Source organism: Pezoporus flaviventris, unplaced genomic scaffold (genome assembly GCF_033815535.1).
Source record: "Pezoporus flaviventris isolate CSIRO_AGI_PZ_B2104156 unplaced genomic scaffold, CSIRO_AGI_Pfla_v1 ptg000007l, whole genome shotgun sequence".
In the NCBI taxonomy this organism is placed as follows: domain Eukaryota; kingdom Metazoa; phylum Chordata; class Aves; order Psittaciformes; family Psittacidae; genus Pezoporus; species Pezoporus flaviventris.
In genome coordinates, this window is record NW_026892555.1 from 62,004,569 (window position 1) to 62,028,960 (window position 24,392).

The 24,392-nt window shown below is 36.8% G+C and overlaps 1 protein-coding gene across 4 annotated transcripts in view; it reads left to right on the forward strand.

The window, feature by feature from the left end:
* Positions 1-24,392, forward strand: part of INVS (inversin) — an 85,155-nt gene that overhangs the window by 15,096 nt on the left and 45,667 nt on the right. For 2 of the 4 annotated variants that reach the window (XM_061448967.1, XM_061448968.1), the window contains exons 4-5: positions 20,144-20,317; positions 24,155-24,322. In XM_061448967.1, the coding sequence (XP_061304951.1) occupies positions 20,144-20,317; positions 24,155-24,322 (342 nt within the window). Of the gene's footprint in view, positions 1-8,591; positions 8,667-20,143; positions 20,318-22,400; positions 22,613-24,154; positions 24,323-24,392 lie in introns of those variants that run through there. The other 2 variants (XM_061448969.1, XM_061448970.1) reach the window with 2 other exon arrangements.

Here is a 24,392-nt window from a genome sequence, read left to right on the forward strand (position 1 = left end):
GAACCACACAGCTTGGTGTCATCGGCAAACTTGCTGGGGGCTCACTCAATCCCACTGTCCATGTCACCGACAAAGATGTTGAACAAGGCCAGTCCCAATGCCAATCCCTGAGGGACACCACTCGTTACTAGTCTTCAACTGGATATTGAGCCCTTGACCAGAACTCTTTGTGTGTGGCCATCCAGCCAGTTCTTTATCCACTGAGTGGTCCACCTATCAAATTGATGTCTCTCCAATTTAGAGACAAGGATGTCATGTGGGACAGTGTCGAATGCTTTGCACAATTCCAGGTAGACAGCATCAACTGCTCTGCCCCAGTCCATCAGTTCCATAGCCCCATCATAGAAGGCCAGCAAATTGGTCAGGTAGGATTTGCCCTTAGTGAAGCCATGCTGGCTGTCACCAAGCACTTTGTTATTTTTCATGTGCCTTAGCATGCCATCCAGGAGAATCTGCTCCAAGATTTTGCCAGGCACAGAGGCGAGACTGAATGGTCTGTAGTTCCAGGGGTCATCCATTAGATATTATGGGAATGAGCACAACACTGACACATATTTTTTTACTTCAGAAATTCTGGGTCTTGATTGCTTAGTTCATCAGAGATGTGAAGTAGAGGGAAGGCTTTCCAAGTCAATTATAGTAGATGTTACAGAGTAGCATCACTGAAACAGAAAGCTTGACCACAGTTTTGTTTGCATGGAGAGCTTGATTTGTTCACTACTTTGCAAGACGAATGTGATTCTCTTATTTTCAGGCAATACATTTTCAGCTTACACACTTTTGTCATGCCTTGTAACAAAGCTAGAACATGCACATTGTTCGTTGCTCATTAAGCGTTAAGTCACCAAAGTCATCTAGTATCCAGCAGTCATCTGTCTCTACCGTCAAACTGTGAATTAAAATCCAGCCAGTTCTTATGGCTGCAGAAGGTGAAACTGTGGGAATACTGTTCTGCAAGTCAGATTTTGGTTCACAGCAAATACTAAGGCATCTGAATCTTATTTCTCAGTGCTTTTATGTTAGTATGAAATCATGTTTTAAAACAAGGTTATGTAAAAATTTACATGCCAAAGTAGTTCTTTTGGCTTCAAGTTCAAGATCAGAATTTCTGAATAGCTAAAGATCAGGCTCTGTCTCTATACTGACTGTACTCATAAATATAATATCAATATCTATATGCTCTGGCACATGTAAAAGTGACTTTTACATTGTTTTAGTAACTACTGGTTACTAAGCTTACTTACTCTAATAAAACATGTTTGAATATATTGCTTGCAAATTGTGGCTACCTCCCTGAATATAACTGCTTCCCAGCAGCGATTTTGAGCATCAAAGGAATTATAGCATGGCTAAACAAAAATTGTAATGTCTGTTATTGTCTTTAGGTAGGATTGGATTGAGAAACAAAACAAATAAAGCTGGTTGAGGCACTAAAATGCAAAACTATAAATATTTGACAGGTTTTCTCTATAGCCTGCTGTAGACAGAATGCTTCTATCTACTTCTGAAACACTTTTTTTCCCTGAATTTAGAATAGTAGCTGAAAGTGGATGAGGGAGGTTTAATAAGAAGTTTTGCAGCAGGAACTATTGCAAGAGTATTTAGACAAATACAGCATAGCAGAGTGTATTTGTGTGGAAAAAGATGAACTAAGTATAGTGCCATCTCTTTTACATACAGCTCAATTGGTGATCTGCAGTTGCCTGGGGCAGTTGATGACTAGTAGCCATCATTGTAGCATTCATATTTTGAGGGACTTTGTTTTAATTGTAAGATTTGAAAACCTAAGTAGAACAAAGAATAAATACGTCAAGGATCTATTTGTATGTGTATGTGAAGATGAATTGATTAGCTCTTGCTGTGTATAAAGGATGTTGAGGTATGATTCTCAGGGAGGCCCATCTCCTGAAACACAACTTGGAAAACATACTGCAATATCATTTCTTATTCTCACCTGTAATGGTGGGAAAGATTCACTTTTTTCAGGAATAGTTATCATAAATCAAATATTATAAATAAGTCTTGCAGAAGAAAACTCAGGAATAATAATAGGGGAGATAACTCATTGGATTAATAAGTCTAATACTTACATAAAGACATTTAAAGATTTTACTGATATGATTAAACATTAAGAAGAATATTTTTTTTCACTACTTGGCACCAGCTAGTTCTCTAGTATAACATTGGGCTTTTAGCCACCATTAAAGATTAAAAAAGAAAAAATAAAAGCTCTTAAAATAACAGAAGTTGAGAAAAGTCGAAATGAGAATATTTTTAATGAACTAGGTAAAGCCAAATTGGGAGAATGTATTCCATTCCTCTATAAACAAGGTGTATGTTAAAAGGAAGATAATCTGCTAAATAAGCAGTAATGAGTATAACCTAGGGTAAGGAGGAGGTTTACAATATAAACACTAAGGGGATTTTCAATGCTGGGAAACCTGAACAGCTCCCAAGAGCGCTGTGGACTTGCTGGTGCAGAAATGTCTTTGTGTGAGTTAAGAGTTGGAGTGAGTTTGGAACGAGTTTGCTCAGTTCTTCCTGGTGCAGAGGGTTGGGCCACATGTGCCACTGCAGGACTCCTTTATCACAGGTGCTTCTGTGGGGGCTCAAGATTAGGAGTTTTGAACTAGTCTCACTTTGGGAAGAACAGAATTGTATTAAGAATGGGGTTTTATCACTATAAATGAAAATACATCTGCTAGATGGTGCGCTGCATTATTTGAAAATATTTATCTCCTCTTTGCAGTGATTATTTATTATTATATTTAGAATACATTTTAGAGCAGGATGGTAATAATTTAAATTTATTCCTAGTAATATTATATACAATTTCAACTTTCCTCTGATATGGTTTGCTTGAGTTTTGTGAGACCCAACTTACCTAAATGGTCCTGTAAGTTCTTTGGGCAGTGGTAATCTTAAGAGATCTGTTTGCCAAACTGTTAATTTAAACATACATGTTTTCTGATAATACTGTACTGAAATGCCTATCTTTCTAAGAGTTTAATCATCTATGTGATTGAAAGGATTAATAAATACATGTTCATCCCCAAGAGGTTTTGTAAACTTAAGAAGCTAAAAGTCTGAGGACAAACACTGCACAATTTGCTAATTTTTTTTTTACTGAATATATCTTTTTATAGTGCTTAGATTTTTTTTTTAACAGTATGTTGTACTTGCATGTAGTTTCCTATATCTGTATAAACTAGGTGTTACACAGGAAATTTTCCTCAGTTAAACTGTAGATTTTCCCAAAGTAGAGTATCAGATATTCATGTCTTACATCTTCTTTAACTAAAGAAGCTTTTATTTAAGTTTTAATGTATTTTGATGTAATGCTATTTTATCATTAGTAAGTAATTTCAGAACTGTAGGAATGCCTTGCTAGAAAATACATTATTTTTGGCATAGTTGAGAAATCAGCTGATTTATTGTGACAAGGCAATGCTAACTACTTCTAACTGTTTCAAGAACTTGTGTATTTTTACTCATATTATTCTTGTGATTCCATGATCTTAACAACATTCATGTGATTGTGGTGTTTGATTTTGTTGGGGTTGTTTTTTACATTCTGTTCCTGCTGCTTGTATTAAACAGCCTCAGTTCAGGGACAGTGTCTCTGCTCTCACTGTTAATGTTTTTGGGTAGTGCCACTGTAAAATTCCATGTTGTTGCTGCTTTTCAGTTTGCCTTAAAGTGATGCGACTTGGGAGGTCTGTTTTACTAGATACTGCATATTGTCCTAGAAACAGACTTTTTCTTGAGAAATAATGGAAGAAAATTTATAATGATAAATTCAAATGCTGTAGTCCTGGTTTATATCTAAACTAAAAAGAAAGGACAATTTCATAGATATTACATGGAATCACAGCCATAACATTTCTCCATCGTGTAGCTTGGTATTGGGGTTCCTTTTGTAATGATGCAGATCCTTGCCTGATAAGAGCAGTTCAAGCTTGGTTTTCTGGGGTTAATTTTCCCAGAGTTTCTGCCTGGGCTTGAGAAGAGCTCTGTACAAAGGGAGTCAGTACAGCCTAGTGGAGAGCAGAGTCATGAGCATTTGCATCTCTGGAATGTTTTTATTGACAAACGGTAGTCTGCTATTGACATTTGTGTCCCTTGATGATACTTCTATCCTAGCTTATCTTTGCTGGTCAAATGCCTTAATTGTTCTGGCCTTTAATTCAGTCAAAGTTGGAGCACGAGTGGAAGAGAAAAGGGAAGGAACAGGTCTAACAGAGCATCAAGCTTGAGCTGTGAAGCTGCTGGCAACGATCAACCTGTCATAATGTTATGATTTGTTCATTTTTATACCATTTATTAGCCTTTACTTGTTGTGCCATTTGGCCTCCAGGGCAGATAAAGTGCTGTCTAATTTGGTAGGTTTGCTTCTGTCAGAGTGGCCTCCACAGAGAAGGTGTTAGCTGTAGTGACAAATAATCAATAGCTGTCGTTGTCATGAGGAACGTGAGTAGTTGGGCCTTTCATCTGGAGGATTAGAGGTCTAATTGGATTGAGAATAGGGAGGGTGAGCTGTTGGGTAACCCTGTCAGCTATGTTAAGCTGTCAAATGTCAGCCTTCCTGAAAGGAAGAAGGGATGGTTAGCTTTCAGAAACAAGGAAGAAGACATATGAAAGCTTTTTAAAAGGTAATAGATAGAAAAGTAGAATAGGCTAACGTATGCTTTAGCCCCCTCTTGTTTAATTATACATCTCTCCAGTTAATGAGGATGTGTGGTGTGCGCTCTCTCCATATCTCTCTCTCTCACACACACGGAGGCAGACAGACTGTGTGAAACAGATTTGGCAGCGTGATAGCAAATCACACTGGTTCTATGTTTTGAGAAAAGCCATTTAACTACTCAGAAGGGGAATATAAATGCAAAGGATTATGACATAGGAGAGGAAAAATATCCACCAGTGGAGGGAATCACTTAGCAGAAGCTGTAAAGAAATGGCATATTTTATTTTAAGATTTCATTGTAAAGATTTGGCAGTCCAATAGTACCAGTGTTTTCTGAAATATAGGCAGTTGTTTCAGTGTTGCTGTAAGAACAAGTACTATGATCCAGTCCTGCATTGCGCTCTAAAATTGTCAGATTAATTTTGTCTATATTTTCTTACTGTTGCTTTTGATCTTTTGTTCTCTGCCTGTTTTGTGGAAAAAGATTTGTGTTGTTCTAAAGAAGTTAAATCCAGTAAAAGAGCCATTATGCTAGTAGAACAAATAATTATTTCACATTACTGTCTCAGAACGTTTGCAGTACTAGAATAAATAATAGGACTAGATTTGCAAGGAGGATTTGTTTGTTTATAAGATTACTAAAATAGTGGGGGGCTTATTTGTCATCTTATTTTGTCACTCTTTTCAAAGCAAGTCTTGGCTGTAACCATACGTGTATATCTTTTCTTTAACACATTTCCCTGATATCTATAGTACTTGGCCAAAGTTGCCAATATAACTGGCCACCTTTTACTAGCACTCCTGCAGCGCCTTTTTTCTCAGGGTGCATCAGCAACTGCTGATGACCTTGATGTAGCAAAATTTTGAGGGGGGGAAGGCCCTTTCTATTCACTAATTAAGCAAAAGAAAATTTTATATTTTGTAGATTTTTTAAATCTCATAGATGAGTTTTTCAGGGTTCAATCAGTTGTTTTAAACTAGTGGGTGTTTCAGTTTGAATTGTTTCCCCTGCTGCTCCCCTCCCTTCTGCACCACCAATGGCCATTTGGACTCATGACATTGTATTTACTGATGGTCTGCTGTAAATACTGGCAAACCTATGCTTATTCTCACATTTATCTTTGTAGGTTAGGACAACGGTGAAAGTATTTCAGAAGCAGAAATCTTGAATGGATTGTCTGTTACCGTGTTTCAATGGCTTAAATGTCAGAAAGGACACCCCTTTTCACCTTTGAGATTGACTTCCATGCTCTCAAGTACCCATCTTTGTGTGAGAGTCTGATTCATGGGGCTTGAATACTTTTTGCTTTTGCAATTAGTTACTCTGTCAGGTATCGTACCTCTGTCATATTTTTTCTCATAATCCAGTTCTCCTGCCTCATCTTTTTGTCTGTTTCGTTTCATTGCTTCCCCAGTTCTGACTTTATGATCTTGGTACTTATTTTTGACTCTGTATAATCTGACTTAATCACATTTAACCTTCTAATGTGAGCTACAGGAAGGACAGGTGAAGAACTAGTATCATGCTAGTGCTTCTCTTGAGCAGTCTTGATCTCAGGCATTTGAAATTTCATTAAAAATAAGACGTCTCCAACTGAAGTGATTTTCTAAAAGATTTTGAAAATATGGATCAAGTGTAAGCCTTGGTGGCAGAACATGGAGAGACTATGTTTGTGTTATGTTTCTCAGTGAAAAGGAACTAATTCTGCACAGCATATGGAATGATATCTTAAATATCTTACAGCCAGCTGGTAGAATTACTTTATTTTCATGTATCAAATTCACGCTTGTACTTTTGTGAGTAAAATTTGAAAGAGCTTCTGGGCTGATGACTTACCCATTGTTACTTTTTCTGATATTTTCTAAGTTCTCTTCCGAAGCAATAACTCTTCAAGCTACTGTAAATTAAAACATTTTGTATTAGTTTATGAAGAGTATCAGTGAACAAGGATGAGAAGGTGAAGTGATTCTGTCCTAAAAAAAATTCTAAACTGAGGACTTAAAGTAATGGTGCAGAACTTCAACTCAGAGACTTTGTTGGGAAGATGGCCTAGAACTGAACAGGATGCAGACATGCAGGACAAGCAGGCAAAATTTTGACCAGCAAAGGCAAGTACTTTGTGCAGGCACAAGCAGTGATTTTTCTACAGAACTTTATTCCACATTGCTTGATGTTTGGCTGTTTTAAGTTGGCTTAGTTTTCCTGGTTTTCAACTGCTAGCTCTTTTGTGCATGCTGTTGTCAAATGGCTGTCCCCTCTTCTATTTGGCTTTGTTCAAAGGAGAATTGAATTTTTCTCTAGCATTTGAACTTAAAAATAACGGTTGCATCTTAAAAATGGGATTCTTTTTAAGTATGGTACTTGCTATACTTCGAGTGTTATGGTTCAGATATGAACAGATTTGTTTCACTTATTGCTGTGCCTTTAGCATGTTTAGCATTGTGGCATCCCTCTGTACACAAGAGACTTGCCCAGCTCTTCCCCAAGGCCACTGATGTCTGCTGCCAAGTCTATACCTTAAAAATACCTTTACAGGCAAAGACATTTCCCTGTTTGAGTGTCCTTTCTAAAGCATCATTCTTGTATTAATTGCCCCCCTGCAGCAGACCTCATGACTGATCTTCAGTGGTTTCAAAAAGGAATATTTTCATTGGGACTGAGAAACCACTTAATTTTTTGTGCCCAGATCTGGCACTAACATTAAAAGAGGACTGTCACTGGTATTAGATCATCAGTTTGGGTTAGTTCAGCTTTGTGAGCCATTTGGTGATTTTTGTTTGAATGAGGTGACTTTCTCAGGTATTCTGTAGTAAAAAGTGAAGGTATTTGTTTTCACTGATTATAAATGTTATTCTAATTTTAAGTGAATTAGTTTTGTGTTAAATGTTTCCACATGCACTTCAATAAATATAGTACCAGCAATAGATCATTTTGAAACAGGACACCTTTCTGCTGAATTCTCCAGAAATCTTCTATCAGGTGTCTGACACGTCCTTAATCTGATGCTCAGGCTTGTCATTTGAATCAATAGTATACTAGATAGGATGTCTTCAGCATGCAAGGCAATTGCTATAGAAGGTATTTGAAAAATAAATTCAGATCTCGTGGCCAGCCACAAACTCCAAGAGCACTAATCTTTCATTTGTCTCTCTCTTTGTCTGTAAATGCTTGGTTAAATTGTTGATTAAAGAGAATTAGGTGAATCACCTCAAGTCAAAATGGATATGTATAAACTAAATAAGCAAAGTCTGTTGTTTCCGGGAAAGCAACAGCCAGGGTCAGAATTTCATAAAATAAAAAAAATAATTTAACTAATTAATTTATTAAAATTACCACCTTTTTTTTGTTTCTTTTAGAGAAGTTTGGAGCCCTTCTTTGTTACTTTTTTTTTTTCAATTAACGAAGAATGAAGAATTAGTGAATAATGCTACCTTTTTTTATTAATGAGGAATGATTTCTACTGAAATATTAAGTGGTTTATGCTATGAATATTATCTGTATATGTTCAGTGTTATGGTGGAAACACTTAAAACATAAACATATATATACACATAGGATATGCTTTTTCAATGTTCTGTTAGTGCGGTATAGATTTGGGAAGACTTTAAGAAACACCAAGCCTGAATTGTAATTTTAACTGCCTGTAGTCTGATCAAAGAGAAATAAATCTCCTTTTATTATTCCTAGGATGTAGTTTGAGTAGCTTACTAAAGGCTTTGTTTTATTTGCCAGTGCTATGAATAAATTCCAACTTCATTTTAAATCTCAAATATCACTGTAGTGTCTATAGAAGTTGTAAAATAGTACAATTTATAAAAGTAGCTGCAAGTGTCTCAATTATTATTATCAAGTATTTAAAGCAAGGGTAAACTTACCTTTATTGTAAGGTTATTTTCATTACAGGCTGTCTGTCTACTTCTGTAATAGTTCTGGAAACTTCACTGTGGCTGGAGAACTTTTCTGATAGAACAGAATTTGGTATGTAGTTTATGTAGTTTATGTAGTTTAATTATTTCACAGAGTGGTTTGTTATAGGGCTTAAGATGTTTGAAATAAATACAGTTAAATCATAGAATCAACTATGTTGGAAAAGCACTTTAAGATCATGAAGTCCAACCCTTACCCTGGGACTGCCAAGTCCACTGGTAAACCGTATCACTAAGGGCCTCATCTACATGGTTTTTGAATACTTCAAGGCATGATGATTCCGCCACTGCAATTAAAAGATGGATTTATTTTCAGGTAAAATAGCAGCTAAAATCAGAACAAAAAATTCTGGGAAGGTATGCTCAAAAATGAATACGTATGCAATGTTTTCATTTGGAAAGAATTGTTGCTTCCAGCAGTCTGTAAGGATATTTCCATGCACAAGCATGTAGAGAGGTGCAATTAAGAAGTCCAAGGCAATAATGATACAGTACTGGTCAGAGTACTGTCAAGACCTTTGAAATCACAGTGGTTTTTGAAATGTTTGGTTTTTTTTAAACTTAGTCTTTGATTATTCTTGAAGAGGTGGGCAGTGATCCTGTAAATATGGATGATGTGTCTCAGGTTTTTCATAAATCCCTAGAGGTTGTGTACTGTGAGTACTTCTGCATGAATGACTTCAGAAGGACACTACAGGAAAACAAGTTCAGTAACAGTAGAAGAGATCAACTGGAAATGAGAATGCTAATTGCATTTTTGTCCTTGAAGAGGTTTCTTTTTTTTATATAAGAGCCATTAATTTCTATAGGTAGACTATAAGATTTAGAGCTGAAGAGCTGAGAACACTACACAGAAACAGCATGTCCAGACCATAAATCAGTGAAATCAAATATGAGATCAATAGGCACAAACACCTATTTTCCTTCAACTTATGCTGGGAAACAGTGTTACCTTGGCTTTTACAGCTCTGGTCAGTTGTCTTCTCTATTGTATTCTTTGACTGTATGCCAGTTGGTAGTTCTGTCTGTTCCTATGGAAACCTGGATACTCAGCCAGTTTTGCAAGAGGCTTTAGGGAAAAGTGATCCAAGTTCAGACACCTCCTTGCTTTCAGTCAAAATGTCTGATAGTCAGAACTGGCCTCAAATTGTACTGATGCTCTTGGCTGATGTGTTGCCTAAGCAGCTTTGCCAGACAGATGAACACGTTCAGAAGTAAGGTTTAGTAAATAAGGTCTCTATTCAGCTGTCTGAGCGTTTCTCTCCAGTTGAGTGTTTTACTTTCAAGTCTAGGATGCTGCTAACAAAGTTGCTAAAAGGGTACTTTGTAAGATTGAACCCAGTGTAAAAATCAGCAATGTTTTTGCCATGGTTGACTTGAAAGGATTAGAAAACTTCACACATTTAAATCCACGAGTGGTTTGTTAGAAGACATAGCATCATCTGTGTCCACACAGAGGTAATAAATTACTTACAGATTTTTTTGTTTCCAAAGCTATTGTTCAGTGGATAATTGATATGGGTTGTATTTAAAACAATAATCCAGAAGATTTTCTTTTACTTACTTTTATTTTTCAATTGAATTTTTAATTAAGGAGTTAACTGCTTAGTTTTGCTCAAATTAAAACTACCTAAATACTTGATTTCAAGTTTTCTTGAATTAAACTGGTAGCTGAAGTTGTTCTAGAGTTGGAAGAAATACTGTTCTGAATAAATACTAGTCTAACTCACTATAATTAATTTACACAGGGTACCAACCTCCCCAAAGGTTGAGGGGAATATTTTGTAAGTGCTTAGTTTGTTCCCTAAAAACCTACTAAAACTGGCAGGTATTGGTGACATTAAGTCCTTCATTAGCTCCATGCCATTCCAAGTTGTTTCTGATGTTCTGAGGACACATTTCCTCTCAAGGGGATATTAATAGATGAAACAACCTCTACAGAAACCATGCCACAGCCTTTTTTTTTTTTTTTTTAAATTGCCAAACTTATGAAAATTTTTGGGTTTTGGTCATTTGTGACCAAGCTGATCTGTCAGGTGAAGCATCCTCTCTTCAGCATCTACTTGCTGCAAAAAGAGAGTGTATGCTTGTGTATGCAGTAAGTTTATTTTAAGATTGATCAAAGATCAAAGACAGCAGTTTCTACTCTGAACATAAGCAGGTTAAAATCTGTTGCCATTGTTGTTTTAAAGGAGATGTTTATCTTTTGAAAGCTTTGCTAGCAGTTAAGGAGTTGAAGTTTTTTGGCTTTCACTGCATCTTGAAAGCATCTGACAGCAAAGAGCTGTTCTCAACTTCAGCTGTAATCCATTGGCAGAGCGTGCTGACGTAGTGCAAAGTGGCTTGCATGGGTTTTAAGCTAAAATCTAAATGACTTTCATGTCGTTCATATTTTACCTCAGTCAGTGCCTGAGTGCACGGTACAGTTTCTTGTTTGTCATTTATGGATTTATATTGACTGTAGAAACTCATATGTCACGACTATAAATTACGTGTTTTGGACATCAGCAGCGAGTAAATTTTAACTCCAATTTTTAACAAGTCCTGGGTTTAAAAGGTTTGATATCTAAATCTGACTGTTAAAAAATCATAGCAATCTATTTAACTTTTTTTGTTATCTTAGAATAAGAGCTAAGATATTTGGGGCAGAATGCGCTTCTCTGGAAAAGGAGATCAGTGGCCTGGTATGCTAGATTTCTGTGCACCTTTCCTGTTTTAATTCTGCCCCACACTGGGTCTAAACTAAAGGAAGAGTGTACATGAATAAATACATAGGTAATAACCTATGATACAGTTTGGTTTTCTGCTCTCAAACTGTTGTTATGCATCCAGTTATACTTTCTTGAATATTATTTATGAATTTAAAAAGGAAAATTGAAACTTGAATAATATTTAAAGACAGTAAAAGTATAATCACTGCCCATACTACAATTGGTATAGCACTAGAAAAGCAGACTTGTTTTATCTTTGCAGTTAATTCAACTCTATTTGTGGTGTCCTGTATGGGAAAGAGTAAAATTAACTGAATTATATATTATATTCCTCTGAAGAGGAGTTATTGATTGTTAAATAGTCTCTCTTTTCACAAAAGAATACTGAGAAAACTGTGCTAAAACGTTTTACATAAGTGCTGCTTAATAATGAATATATTTCAAAAATCAAATTTTAATAAGCTAATAAATTATTAAACTATGGTGAATAATTTATATAATAATTTATATAATTATCAGATCTCTGAAATCCCTACTGTCATGGATGGTGAAGTTACTGCACTGTTACTCCTTCTCTGTTGTCTTCAAACATACCCCTTTAAACAGGCTGACCTTCATGCTTCTGATTTTTGTGGGGCCTTTTATTTTACCACTTGCCTGCAATCAGAAGATTTTCTAGAAATAAATTCAATAATTGTCTTTTTTAAGCCTGTATGAAATATTTATTGTAGTGCTAGATGGAAAATTGCAAGTTAAATGGGAAATTAGGACACAAAATGATAATGAACTGAAAACAAATACAGTTGAAATATGAACTGTAAAACCAGGAGGAATATATTACAGTTTCTCACAGTTGCACTTGAATCTAGTATTAGTATTTTTCATTAACAAAATTAGTACTTTTTCTAAGGATACTACAGAGTGACACAAGATTAGATGTTATTGTCAGTCAGTAGTCAGGATTCATACCAGAAGTATGACAATATTGAAAGTAATTGAAGTGGTTAGAAATACGATAGTCAAAAATCGGGGGTAGGGGAGGAAACAATTTATGCTTATATGGATTATTAATTTGTTAATTGAAAATGACTGAGAAGGACATCAATGTGCTAAGTTATCAGAGAATGCATGTAATTGATAAGAGAAATGCAGGTTTTGGTGTATCTGACAAGATATTTGCGCTAGCAATAGACAAGTATCATTGCCGTTCAGTAGGCTGCTTAGTGGGACCTCTTCTGGTACTCTGTAATCTCTTGTGTTCAAATCCTGTGCTCAAAACAAGTGAGTTCAAGCTAGAATAAGTGCAGAGACCTAATAATATTCTGGGGGTTTGTAGTGTTTATCCTTTGTTACTGCAATAAAAAGAGCAATGCTTGTGTAGATTTTAAAACCTGCACTGTACTTTCATGGGTGGAAAGAATGAAGTGTGTGGGTATCTTAGAGCAAGCAAAACCTAAAAACACAGCCCAAACCTGAAAAATATGGAGGGGAAAAAGTTCAAAACACCATAATTCCACTTAAATGAAATCTCTATGAATTTTTTTAAAAGGATTAGATGCCCTTACTCCCTGTGGTGCTGGAGGCTCAACCAACCTGACTGCCTTCTATGATGGGACAACTGGCTGGATTGGTGAGGGGAGAGCAGTGCATGTTGTCTACCTGGACTTAATCAAGACTTACAACACTGTCTCCCATGACATCCTCATAGGCAAGCTCAGGAACTGCAGGCTGTACTAGTGGGTGGTGAGGTGGATTGAGAACTGGATGAATGGCAGGTCTCTGAGGGATGTGGTCAGTGGCACAGAGTCTGGTTGGAGACCTGTGACTAGTGGTGTCCTCCCTAGTTAGTCCCTGTAACTAGCGGTGTCCCCAGGACAAGAAACAGTGGGTATAAACTAAAGCACAGGAAGTTCCACCTGAACATGAGGAAGAACTTCTTTACTGTGAGGGTCACTGGGCATTGGAATAGTTGCCCAGAGAGGCTGTTAACTCACCTTCCCTGGCGAAACTCCAGAGCTGTCTGGACACAATCCTGAGTAATGTGCTCTAGGTGACCCTTCTTGAGCAGGGAGGTTGGACTAGATGACCTTCGGTGGTCCCTTTTAACCTCCAACATTCTGTGATTGGATTTAGTAACCTAGAGAATCAGTTTTAACCTTCAGTTCTAATTTGTGATTTATCTGTAAATATTTCTAAGACTTCCTATTCTACTGTAAGTATATGCCCTGACTACATCTCCAGTGCTCTGACTGTTGGCAATGAAGAGCCCTTAAGAAATATGTCTTTTGTAAGGATCACTTATAAATTGCTTTATGTTCTTTTGGTCTGTCTGTTCCTAGTACTGGGAAAGTAGGTGTGTAAATCTGAATTGTAGCCAGAGTAGCATCTTCACGGTTTAACAGCTTGGCATTCTTTCTGATGAGCCCTGCTGTGTTTACTGTGAGGTTATATAGAGATGCTAGGCTGCCTTTTTCTTAGTGCTCTAGCAACCCTTGCACTCAACTAAATCTTCACAAACCTGTTGGAGGTATTCTGAAAACCAAGTGTAGCTGTGCTGTAACAGTCAATCAATAGTCAGCTTATGTGAGCTACATTATAAATTACTACAAATCAGTCTTTCAAGTCATGTTAAATATTTCACATGGGTTAAAATTGCTATGCCTCTTGAAAATGCAGTCTCAGCAATGAATAGGGAAGTAAGCAGTTTTTTCTGTATGTTTTGCCTCCTCTTAACCAGCTGATGACAAGGTGTTGAAAGCCTATCAATGGATGTGCTTTTGATGCTTGGAGGAGGTGCACATATTCCTCTGATGCTTACCCTTACCTTGTGCAGCTCGGTTTCTCCCTTTATAAAATGGCATTATATTTATCTACATATGTAGTATATTTTTCAAATCCAAAAATGAGAAGCGTAGCCTCAGAGGTATATCCACACTACAGGATAGAGAAGAAGTTTAGTTAGATTTAGTACATGGTTATGTAATGACCAAGTTAACTCACAAAGAAATAAGTGGGATGAAAAGGTCTGTTGCACATCACCAGAATGTTTCTAGAACCCAGGTGAACTTGTCAAAGCAAACTCTGAAATGTATAAACATTTGGTGTGCAAAATACTTAAGTGTCGTTCATCATTATGTACCCAGGAGAATTGTATTTGAGATTCTGCAAAATATTCCTAGTTGTTGGTGTGTAATGAATGTCAGTCTGGACTATAGAGAAACTGATATGCTGTCATTCACTTAGGATTTGGATTAAATAGTTCTATTGCCCACCTCCTTCAATCCTTCCATTTTCTTCGAGAACCACAGCTGGTAAGGGAGAGGGGTATTGATTTACTTGCGCTTTAGCCATATATAATGGAAGTAATATAAGGAGAAAAAATATTAACAGATTAAGAGGGCTGGTTCCTGTTCTATTAAGAAGTGTACTTGTCTACTGTATTTTGGTGTTATCTTTAGTTTGGAAAAGTGTTAGGACCTTTATCTATTTAATAACTATCCAAGAGACATATGTGATGAAACTTCGTTTCAATATATGTACACTTGGTGTTAAGATGATAATGACTCTTCCATTTCAGATGGCATTTTATTTTACATAACTACAGTCAGTAGTCCAGGTTTTTGCATTTCTGTATTTTATATGATGCTACCTTGAATTGTCCCAATTGTCCCAATTGCTGTTACACTTTGTCTTTCATTTCACAGAAAGAAAATTTGATGCATTTTACAGGAACTGTACTCCATTTCTTTTCAATTCAGTATCAGAAAAACATCACATTTTAGCCAACTAAGAGGAGAGGAAGTAAGATATCACTAGTAAGCATTAATTGCCTTTGTTCTTTTATCTCCTGGTAGCTGAGCAGTGATGCCAGCTGCCATTGCTGGCATTGCTATGTTTCTACCAAATGTAAGAGAGCACTCTACATGGCCTCTCTGCTGGCAAGTTAAGCTGTTCGGGTTGCAGAGGGATCATGCATGATATCTCACAGCTGAGGAGAGAATAACCTGTCACTTGTTAAGGAGGTTAACACTTGTATATGCTAAGAAATTTCTGGAAGAATTTTGCATACATGAAGACTAAAACCTTTCACAAGAAGCAGGATTAACTACAGCAATTTTTTTTTAGCTCTGTGTTAGTCTAAGATTCAGGCTTTAACAGTGTGTCATGGAATGTATTACATTATCTACATGTATTGAAAAGGTAAATTAAAAAAAAACATTAACAATTCTGAATCTTTCTTATAATGCCAGATATCATATGAGGAACAGCAATGCCAAATCCTCTTTTTCATTTTGAGTGTTGAAATATTTACACAGCTGTATTTTTATGATAGTGTTTTCTATGTTAGGTTGGTTGGTCTATTCTGCTACCTGTTACTGGAGAGCCAGCTAGTTGAGGTGGGTAACATTCAACCTTCCCAACAGTAATAAGAAAATATGTTCCAGTACAATTGAACTGGTTTGGACAGTGAACCAGTAGGAATGTGTGTCTGCCTATTTGTTTGGGGGAAGGCCGAAACCTGTCCCAGAAGGGCCTTAGATGCTAGAGTGGGTTTTTCAGTGATGATGGAATCCTTCTGTTTTTCTATAAACATATGCCAACATTATTCAGCCACATACCGAATCTCCTGTTGTCCATCAGTTTGCTAGGGAAGGACTGCTACTGATCCAGGGAAAGGAAGAAGAAACATTCTTTCCTCTAATCTTCCTATTGCTGAGTGAAGGTACCATGGGTCAAGTTCTGATTAAGTGTTTGAAACAGAGGCACAAGGCAACTGGGCAACTCAGAGCAGGACTGTGCCAGCCTGTATAGAGTGGCATGATGTGAAGTGTCAGGCTAATGTTTTTAGAGCTTTAGTAATGCAACCATTGCTAATTTCAGTATCAGCCTACAGTTAGAATCGTAACAATACCGTTATCAGTACAGAACTTGTTTTTTCTTTAGTTTTTCACTTATGTGACTGTATGGGGTGGATTGACATTGGCATACTCCCAGTTGCCCACCCTCAACAGGCCAGGAAGAGAAAATAGACTGAAAAGCTGCTTCAGGTGGATGGAGAAATAAACACATTGTCTTGTAGGCCCAGAAATGCATAGGAAAGGGTTTACTAGCAATTTTCTACTGGAACCTGCTTCTGGCAATAGAGTCATATTGAAAATATTAGGCACTCTGAGTGAATTTGCAATTTTGGGGTAAGGTTTTCAATTTCAGGAATAATCTGAATTCTGGCAAATTCGTTTATTCCAACTAACATGTTTCTCCCGTCCTCTTTTCTCTGTTGAAACACTGAGGAAAAGAAAGTTCTTCTGACTGCTCAGCAGTCAAGTGTAGGGTCCAGGACTTTCTTCACAGTCACTCCTTGATGGCAGAGCAATGATTGCTTATTGAACTGTCTCTCTACTAAAAAATATGTTATACTCTATTGTGGTTAGTATATGTGGCTGAAATTTTGAAATAGCAGAAGTATCTCTTTTGATTATGCTGAAGCTAGTTGTCAACTGTTCTCTAAAACTGCCGTAGTTTGCATACACAGTTAAGGCTTTTGACTAAAAATAATTTTAATAGAATATAAAACAATCTTAAGAATCAGCATTGGAGTAGTAAATTTTGGCTACCAGGAATCGAGTTTTCTGTGCCAGTATTTAATCCTGTTTGCTCATAATGTTTTCACAGTATAACAGAATCATTTTAGAGACTATTGATGTTGAGACCATGGGCTGATGCAAAGCTGCCCAGGAGTGTTTAAGCAAATTGAGTGCCTTTTCTATGGGAAAAAACCAGCAAGCTCAAAGACTTGTTATGTACAAGAATTTTATAAAAATGAAGGAATTTGGTTAGTAACTGCTTTTAAGATTAGTGAAACATAAATTAAATCTGCCTTCAAGACATGTTGATATACTGCGTGTTTACAAACTTAAGCTGTATTCAATTGAAGGTGGGACATTTTTCCTTTGTCACTAATAGGGATGGTATTATTTTCTAACAAGTGAAAGGAACACAGCAACATTCACGCTGTTATTAAAGAAAAGAACAGCAATCAGAAGTAAGAGCATGAGTGAGATCATTGCAAGTAATCTAAGCACAGGTGTTTTTCTGTGGTGGTGTTTAAAAAAAAATCTTAAATTATTTGGAAGAAACAGAATCTTTTGTGTTTCAGAATAAGTGGATTTGTTACAGATTGGTTTCCTAAGGAGAGGAATTGGTTGGTGGCTAAGCATGCAACAGAATGATATAGTAGTAACTGGTGGAAAAATGTGTAACAGCATAAATAAAATAAAGTATAGGGAAAGAAACTCTAATAATAAAAATGCATGTTTCCTTAGCTTTATGTATTTTTTAACTTTGACTCTTCAGCTGAATTAATTTCAGAAAACACAATACACTTGTAAATCTTCTACTAAGTAACCATCAACAAGAGAAAATAAATTTTTTACTTTCATGTGTATGCATGCGTATTGAGCATGAAATACTGAAAACAAACCAAATACATTATCCTCTGTGATGGAGAAGAGCAGTTATATTTCTTCCAAGACTAATATTCTCTCAAGTTATTTAATGTTGTCTTCCCCCATTCTTAATTCCCAACCTCATTGTGATACATTGCAATTTTTTGCTATTTTTTTTTTATGAATTTTGCAAATTCTTGTATCTACCTATAAAATATAATGGCAATAATGAGGAGTTTTCTCATCCCTAATTTATTTATTCTCATTCCCAAATTTATCACATATTGATTTTGAGTGTGTTCTACATGGATTAGTAGTTGTTCAGACTTACGCTGTTCTGCCTTTGTACTTCAGTGTATGCCTTGATGCATGCCTGTGTATTAAAGGGGCAAAATCCTAAGGTTATACTTTCCCTGACGCCTAGCAGAAGAAAGAGAATTAGTCAGTACTTGCTGTGGATGCTGTTGAACAACGCAGTAGCTATGCTGTCACTAGCGAGGGAAATTTGCGTTTTCAGGCAGGTTTGTGGTAAGGTTTTTGGCAGACTTTTCTTGTAGGCTTTCATTGAAGAGCAAGAACCGATGACAATAAATTGTAGAAGCAGGAAGAGGTTATTTTGACTGAGCTCATTCATGATTTGCTTTCCCTGCTTTTTGTATTTTAAAATAAAATGGGGGGGGGGGGGAGAAATTGCATTAATTTATTTTAGGCATACTTGGTGAAATCCATTCTGCCCACATCATAGCTCAACTCTTCCATTTTTATGAGACAAAGAACAAAACAGTAATGTATGCAAAATTTGCCCTTCCAATGTTTATGGCTGCTATGAAAAAGAAAACTAGAATATGTTTATGCCCTGGCACTGGATACCATGGGGGACTCTGGAATCCTTTGGCCTATCTCCACCATACAGTTCTGCTGACAGTGATTCTCAGTTCTGAGTCTTATGATATGCAGAAGTGCCCCCATTCATTGGCACTGTTTATACTTGTCTACATAGTTACCAATTTTTATTGTTTTTCCAAAGACAGCCTAAAGGCATTGAGTTAACATACAGGATTTATAAAAGAATCGTTGCAGACTAAAAGATGTTAATTTGCAGGTAGTTCCATAAGCAAAAGAATCCAAAGACATGACTTCTATTGATTGGGGTATCACCTTTCCGGCATATATTGTCTTCATGAAATGGTACAGCTTTTCCCTGAGTGGGGGGAATTATTTTCATTATATTTATGGGTAATTGATACTTTATTTAAATTGTCAATATGTGAAATTGGCAAAAAATCTAATATTTTTGGAAACACTGGGGACAGTGAGCAAAACTGGGAGACAGCACACTCATTTTAGGAAAGGTTAAAAGTTACAGTGTGAAAAGTATAGGGATGTTTAAAACATGGTCACACAAGCTAGATCCAGAAGTTTTGCTTTAAGGAGTTATTGCTCCAGCTGTTGCTGGTCCTTGGTTGAAATTTAACTGCTGAAGGTGGTTTGAAAAACCCAGCAGACTTTGTATTGAAGTGGAACCAGCAAAGTATCACAAGTAGCATCTCTGACATATAGACAATAACCTCCAAGCAAGGGGCAATAGCAAGTTAAGGGTGGCTTTAGATTAAATCACTACAGCTTCTGCATTATTGCATGATTATATCTGTAATTTTTGACTGGCTTCATCAGTTATTTCTGAAATAAAACCAGATTATTTCCTTTGGGATCCACCCTCAGTCAGTAGTCGTGGGAGCATTTCCACAGTATTTCTTCTGAAAACCTACTAAGTCCAGAGTGTTAAGTATTTTAAACATGTTGCAAACCTAGCTATCCCATCCATTTATCATGCATACAGTAGATCAAAATTCATATACAGTTCCCAATTTAAAAATGTAAGAAACTATCAGTTTTCTACGTATTTCCTGCTCATTCAGATAAGTACATTATATCTCTCTGAATCATTCCTTGTTATTTTTCTTACTTTCATTTTGAAAGTTGTGATCTTTCTTTGTATTTAGTTTTATTTCTCATCTGATAACTGTTTACCTTGCTGAAACCAGCATGTAATGGTCTTATTTCAGTTTTCACATGATGTTTATTGAGGTTAAATTCTTAAAAAACTCTGACAATATTGCAGAATTTTGGATATTACTGAACCCTGCCTTACACAGTCTGGTAATGGAAGAAATGTATCTTATACCAAATAACAAAACAAGAGTTAATGTTTTTTTAACAAAAAATCTTTATTAGCTGTTTTCAAAGCTTGTACCTTGTTTAGTGGAGATTTTTTAGGCACTGTAATAATACAATACTAAATATATCTAAACAGTATCATTGTTTGGTTTGATAAACTGGAATTTATCTATTTATTTATTTATTTGATCCAGGGAAATTACCGCTTCATGAAGCTTTTACTGGCTCGTAGAGGGAACTGGATGCAGAAGGATTTAGAGGATATGACACCATTACATTTAACTACACGTCACAAAAGCCCAAAATGTTTAGCTTTGTTGCTAAAGCATATGGCACCTGGAGAAGTGGATACCCAGGACAGAAACAAGGTAAAAAAAATGCTTATTTTAAGACAACATTTGTAACAACTTTAGAAATTGGTGTTACATCAAGCAGTTGTGTGTGATTTTTTTTTTTTCTGTCATAACAAACTTTTTCTGAGTCTTCAAAATAGTGGCCAGCGCTGGTGTTATAATGATCGCATCTCTCACTCCTGTTCCTCAATGGAGGAGGGATGAAAGGTGGAGAAAATAGGTTCAAAAAACTCATGGGCTGAGATAATGCACTGGGATAAAGACAAGAAGATTGATTACTTGTTACTGTCATGGGCTAAACTGACTCAGCTTAAACAAAATGAGTTTTATCTGATGCCAATTAAAATAGTTTTGCATATTGAGAAACAGAGACAAAATTTAGAACAACACCTTCAAACCACCACTACCCCTTTTTTCCTGGCTCAATTTTAGTTCTCCACTTCCATCCTCAAGGACAGTCCAAAGGTAAAAGTATCTACCCTTAGACTAAGTCTGTCAGGGTGACTGTCTTTTTTTCTGTATCTCTGTAATTAAAAAGGGACAATTTTTAGAGTCCCCTAGTCATAGATGACTTTTTTACCTGGGATAGAATGTGATGCCATTTATCAGTAAGATTTTCTAAGAGGGTCAATAAAAAGTACCAAGTTATTGTTGTTATTATTGTATTAAAATGGACCTAGTGGCAGCAGAAGGTCTGCTCTCAATGCATATGCACTGTTGCTTCCATGAATGTATCATTTAGTGAGAGGGATGTGATGATGAAGTTGATCTGGCATGAGACATTCATTTGAAGCAGACCACCTGTTAGCCACTTTGACATTTATTTTGTGAAACTGCAGACTTCCTCAGGAAAAAATGTAATCTTACTATCTGCAGAGCTTTACATTACTACCTTCTTAGAATAAAGGCCTTCAGACTAATTTTCTGTATCGGTATTGACAACAGTTGCTTCAAAGGCCAGGAAATCTCGAACTGACTTTCCAGGTATATCATATAATACATATGTTGTCATGACTTGTCTCATGTCCCTTTGCAAAGTGAAGTCATGCTCTACCACATCAGTAAAATAACCAGGCTGCTTCAGATGCTTGTTAAAAAGGACTAGCATTAAAATGACCATGCAGAAGAGATGTCAGATCTTAGAAGGAAAGTGATACAGTTCTGAAAAGAGCTGATTTACTGTTACTTTTTATGCAGAGGGGTACTGCCAGTCCACAGTAATAGCACACTAACCCATTTTAAAAGAGGAAAGTTATTTAGCATATAGTAATTGTATTCTTTTTTAGGTGCTCAAATTAGGGTAGTTCTTAAGTTGGAGTGCTTAGCAATGCTTGCTTTAAAACTGATATGAAGCGGTTGCCTCTGTTAACATTATTAGTGAGTATGAAGAGACATAGGATTTTCAGGCAGTCCAGACTGACATTCTAGGTAAAGCATTTCTTGTGTTTCCACATATGTTTTGAACTAAACAGATTCATCCTTCTTGATGGCATGCTTGTTGTGTGTCCTGTTTTGGAGATGATCACATTGCCTTTAGTAGACGCATCTTTAGTAATTATTGCAGACCTATTAATCTGGAAATATCTGGTTTAAATTTTGTCTGCTTGAGCAGTTTGTGTATTCTGAAATCTGAAAGAGACTTCTTTCAAAGATCCCAGAGATAGAAATGTTCTCTAAGGCAATTTTTTCCTGCAAGGATATGGTAACAAAATGTGGGACACTGAATGTGGATAGCAAAAGGAAAACCAAAAAGCAATTATGTAACTACCACTGGCAAAGTAGGTATGGTGTGGAGTAGAACTGGAACTGTTACTGTTGCTGGAGGCTTTTTGAGGGTTGGGCAGGTAGGTCCCTTGAAGTTTATAAGTGATCTTGGAGCTGGTGAGAAAACTCTCCCCACCAGCCTCTAATCTGTCACTGATTCAAATAGGAGTGTCCTGATGAAGTGCATTTGGAACCGCTGATAACCAGTGTACCGGCTTGACAAGGCTGGTGTTGGGTTTCCATTCTACCACAAGAGGTCACAGTAAGAGGAGGCTGGACTCCTAGTGATGTAACTGCTTAAACTCTGAAACCCTTATCTGATTTTATCATCTAGGAAGCAGGATAAGACAGCTGCAAGCCCAGTTCCCAACAAATGAATCTTCTGTCCTCTCTGGACAATGGAGTTGAACCAGCCTGTGGCCTAGTGCTCAGCTGTTTGCCTTCCAGGATATTCTAACATGTATCATGGAAACCCTGGCTATAATTACAATAGTCATTCTGGAGAGGTCATGCTGACTTCCTGACCATGTTAATTAATTGACAAAGGTAAATGGAAACCAGCCAAAACCTTTTAGGAACCTTGCCTGTTGTTTAGCAGATTTCCAAGGCAGTATTAAGGCATTGCCAGATTTCCCACAAAATGCAGAGCACTTTTATTCCATTTTGTGTCATGAGTAGTCACAGTAGCAAAGATGGAATTCAGGTTGATTAAAGGCGGTCTCAGGGACAGAGTCCAACAAGTTTGACCCTGTTAGGCACAAAGTTTTTTAGTTTCCGTTACTGCAACTTGCACATCAAGATTGTCAAATGTAATTCCTGAACGCGAGGGAGGTCTTTCACTTCCATGTAGGCAACTGGCTGAAAAGCAGATGTAGGTGAGAGAAGCCAGTAAACCAAGGCTACGTTGGCCTCCCGGTAATCAGAAGTTTTTGTTTTCACTGCAACTGTCAGTTTCTAGGAATACTGATTAGCTCTGCTTAAGAAATAGTATTTATTAACTTACTGCAAATTTCTACTGCTAGAAGTTTTTTTCAGTTCAAATCCTGACAGGCTGTGATGGTTTGAACATGCTTTATGGTGCTATGCTGTATGTTGTTGTATGTGGTGTCAGCTGTCAGACCTTTCCTTGAAGCCCCTGCAGTTATGTCTTAGAATGAGCTCTTTTCCAGAAAACTACCAAGTAGACAAAAAAGTTGTGCTATCATATTATCTCACCATGGTACTAAACTAACAGCTTAAAGAAACAAACACAAAAAATGGGCTCCTTTTTGCCTTCTTCCTTTACAGAGATGTTAGGGATACCATAGTGAACTCATACGTTCTATCTCACTGTTCAAGGATGTTAATCCAGGGTATTGTAGGTTTATACACAGATGTCCTGCAGCAGTGCAGCAGTTATTTTCTGTTTTCAAATCAAAATAATTTGTAGGGGTCAGGGGAGAAGAGAGGTGGGAAATAAAATTCATTCTGTATCTTACAACACCCTGTTACTTGGCAGTTGGGATAGATGTGCCTGATAAATGAAATGCTTGTTAATGTACCAACATTTTGCTGTTTAAAGGAACCCCACACATTGGTTTATTCACGTAATTGTGAACACTGATAATGCCCATAAAAAGCCACTGGTAGTCAGGAATTGAAGAGAGATCTGCAAAGGGTTAACCTCAGAAAGAGAGAGTTCAGGGGTGATCTTACCAATGTGCATAATGGGAGGCAGTAAAGAAGATGGAGCCAGACTCTTCTGATTGGTCTCCAGTGAAAGACGAGAGGGCACAGGTTAAAATAGAATAAATTCTGTTTAAACCTGAGAAAATATTTTTTTTACTGTGAGGGAGGTCAAACACTAGAACAGGTTATCCAGAGGGGTTGTGGAGTCTCTGTGAAGATAACTAGAAATCTGACTGGACATTATCCTGATCAACCTGTTCTAGTTGACCCTGCTTTGGGCAGAGGAGTTGGACTAGGTGATCTTCTCTTTCATTCTGTAAAAATGTAATTAAATCATATTTCAGGTTCTAACCAACTTTAACTTTCATCTTATACTCATTTTTCATCATGTTTGTAAAACTTGTGAATATTGTGTTCCAGCAAACTGCACTGCATTGGAGTGCCTACTACAATAACCCTGAGCATGTGAAACTTCTCATAAAACATGATTCAAATATTGGAATCCCTGATATTGAAGGAAAAATCCCACTTCACTGGGCAGCGAACAACAAGGACCCTAGTGCAATTCACACAGTGAAGTGTATTCTGGTAAGAAAGCCTATTATATATGTAACACTTTCTGTATTTATTACTGTACTCTGATAGAAGTCTATTTTTT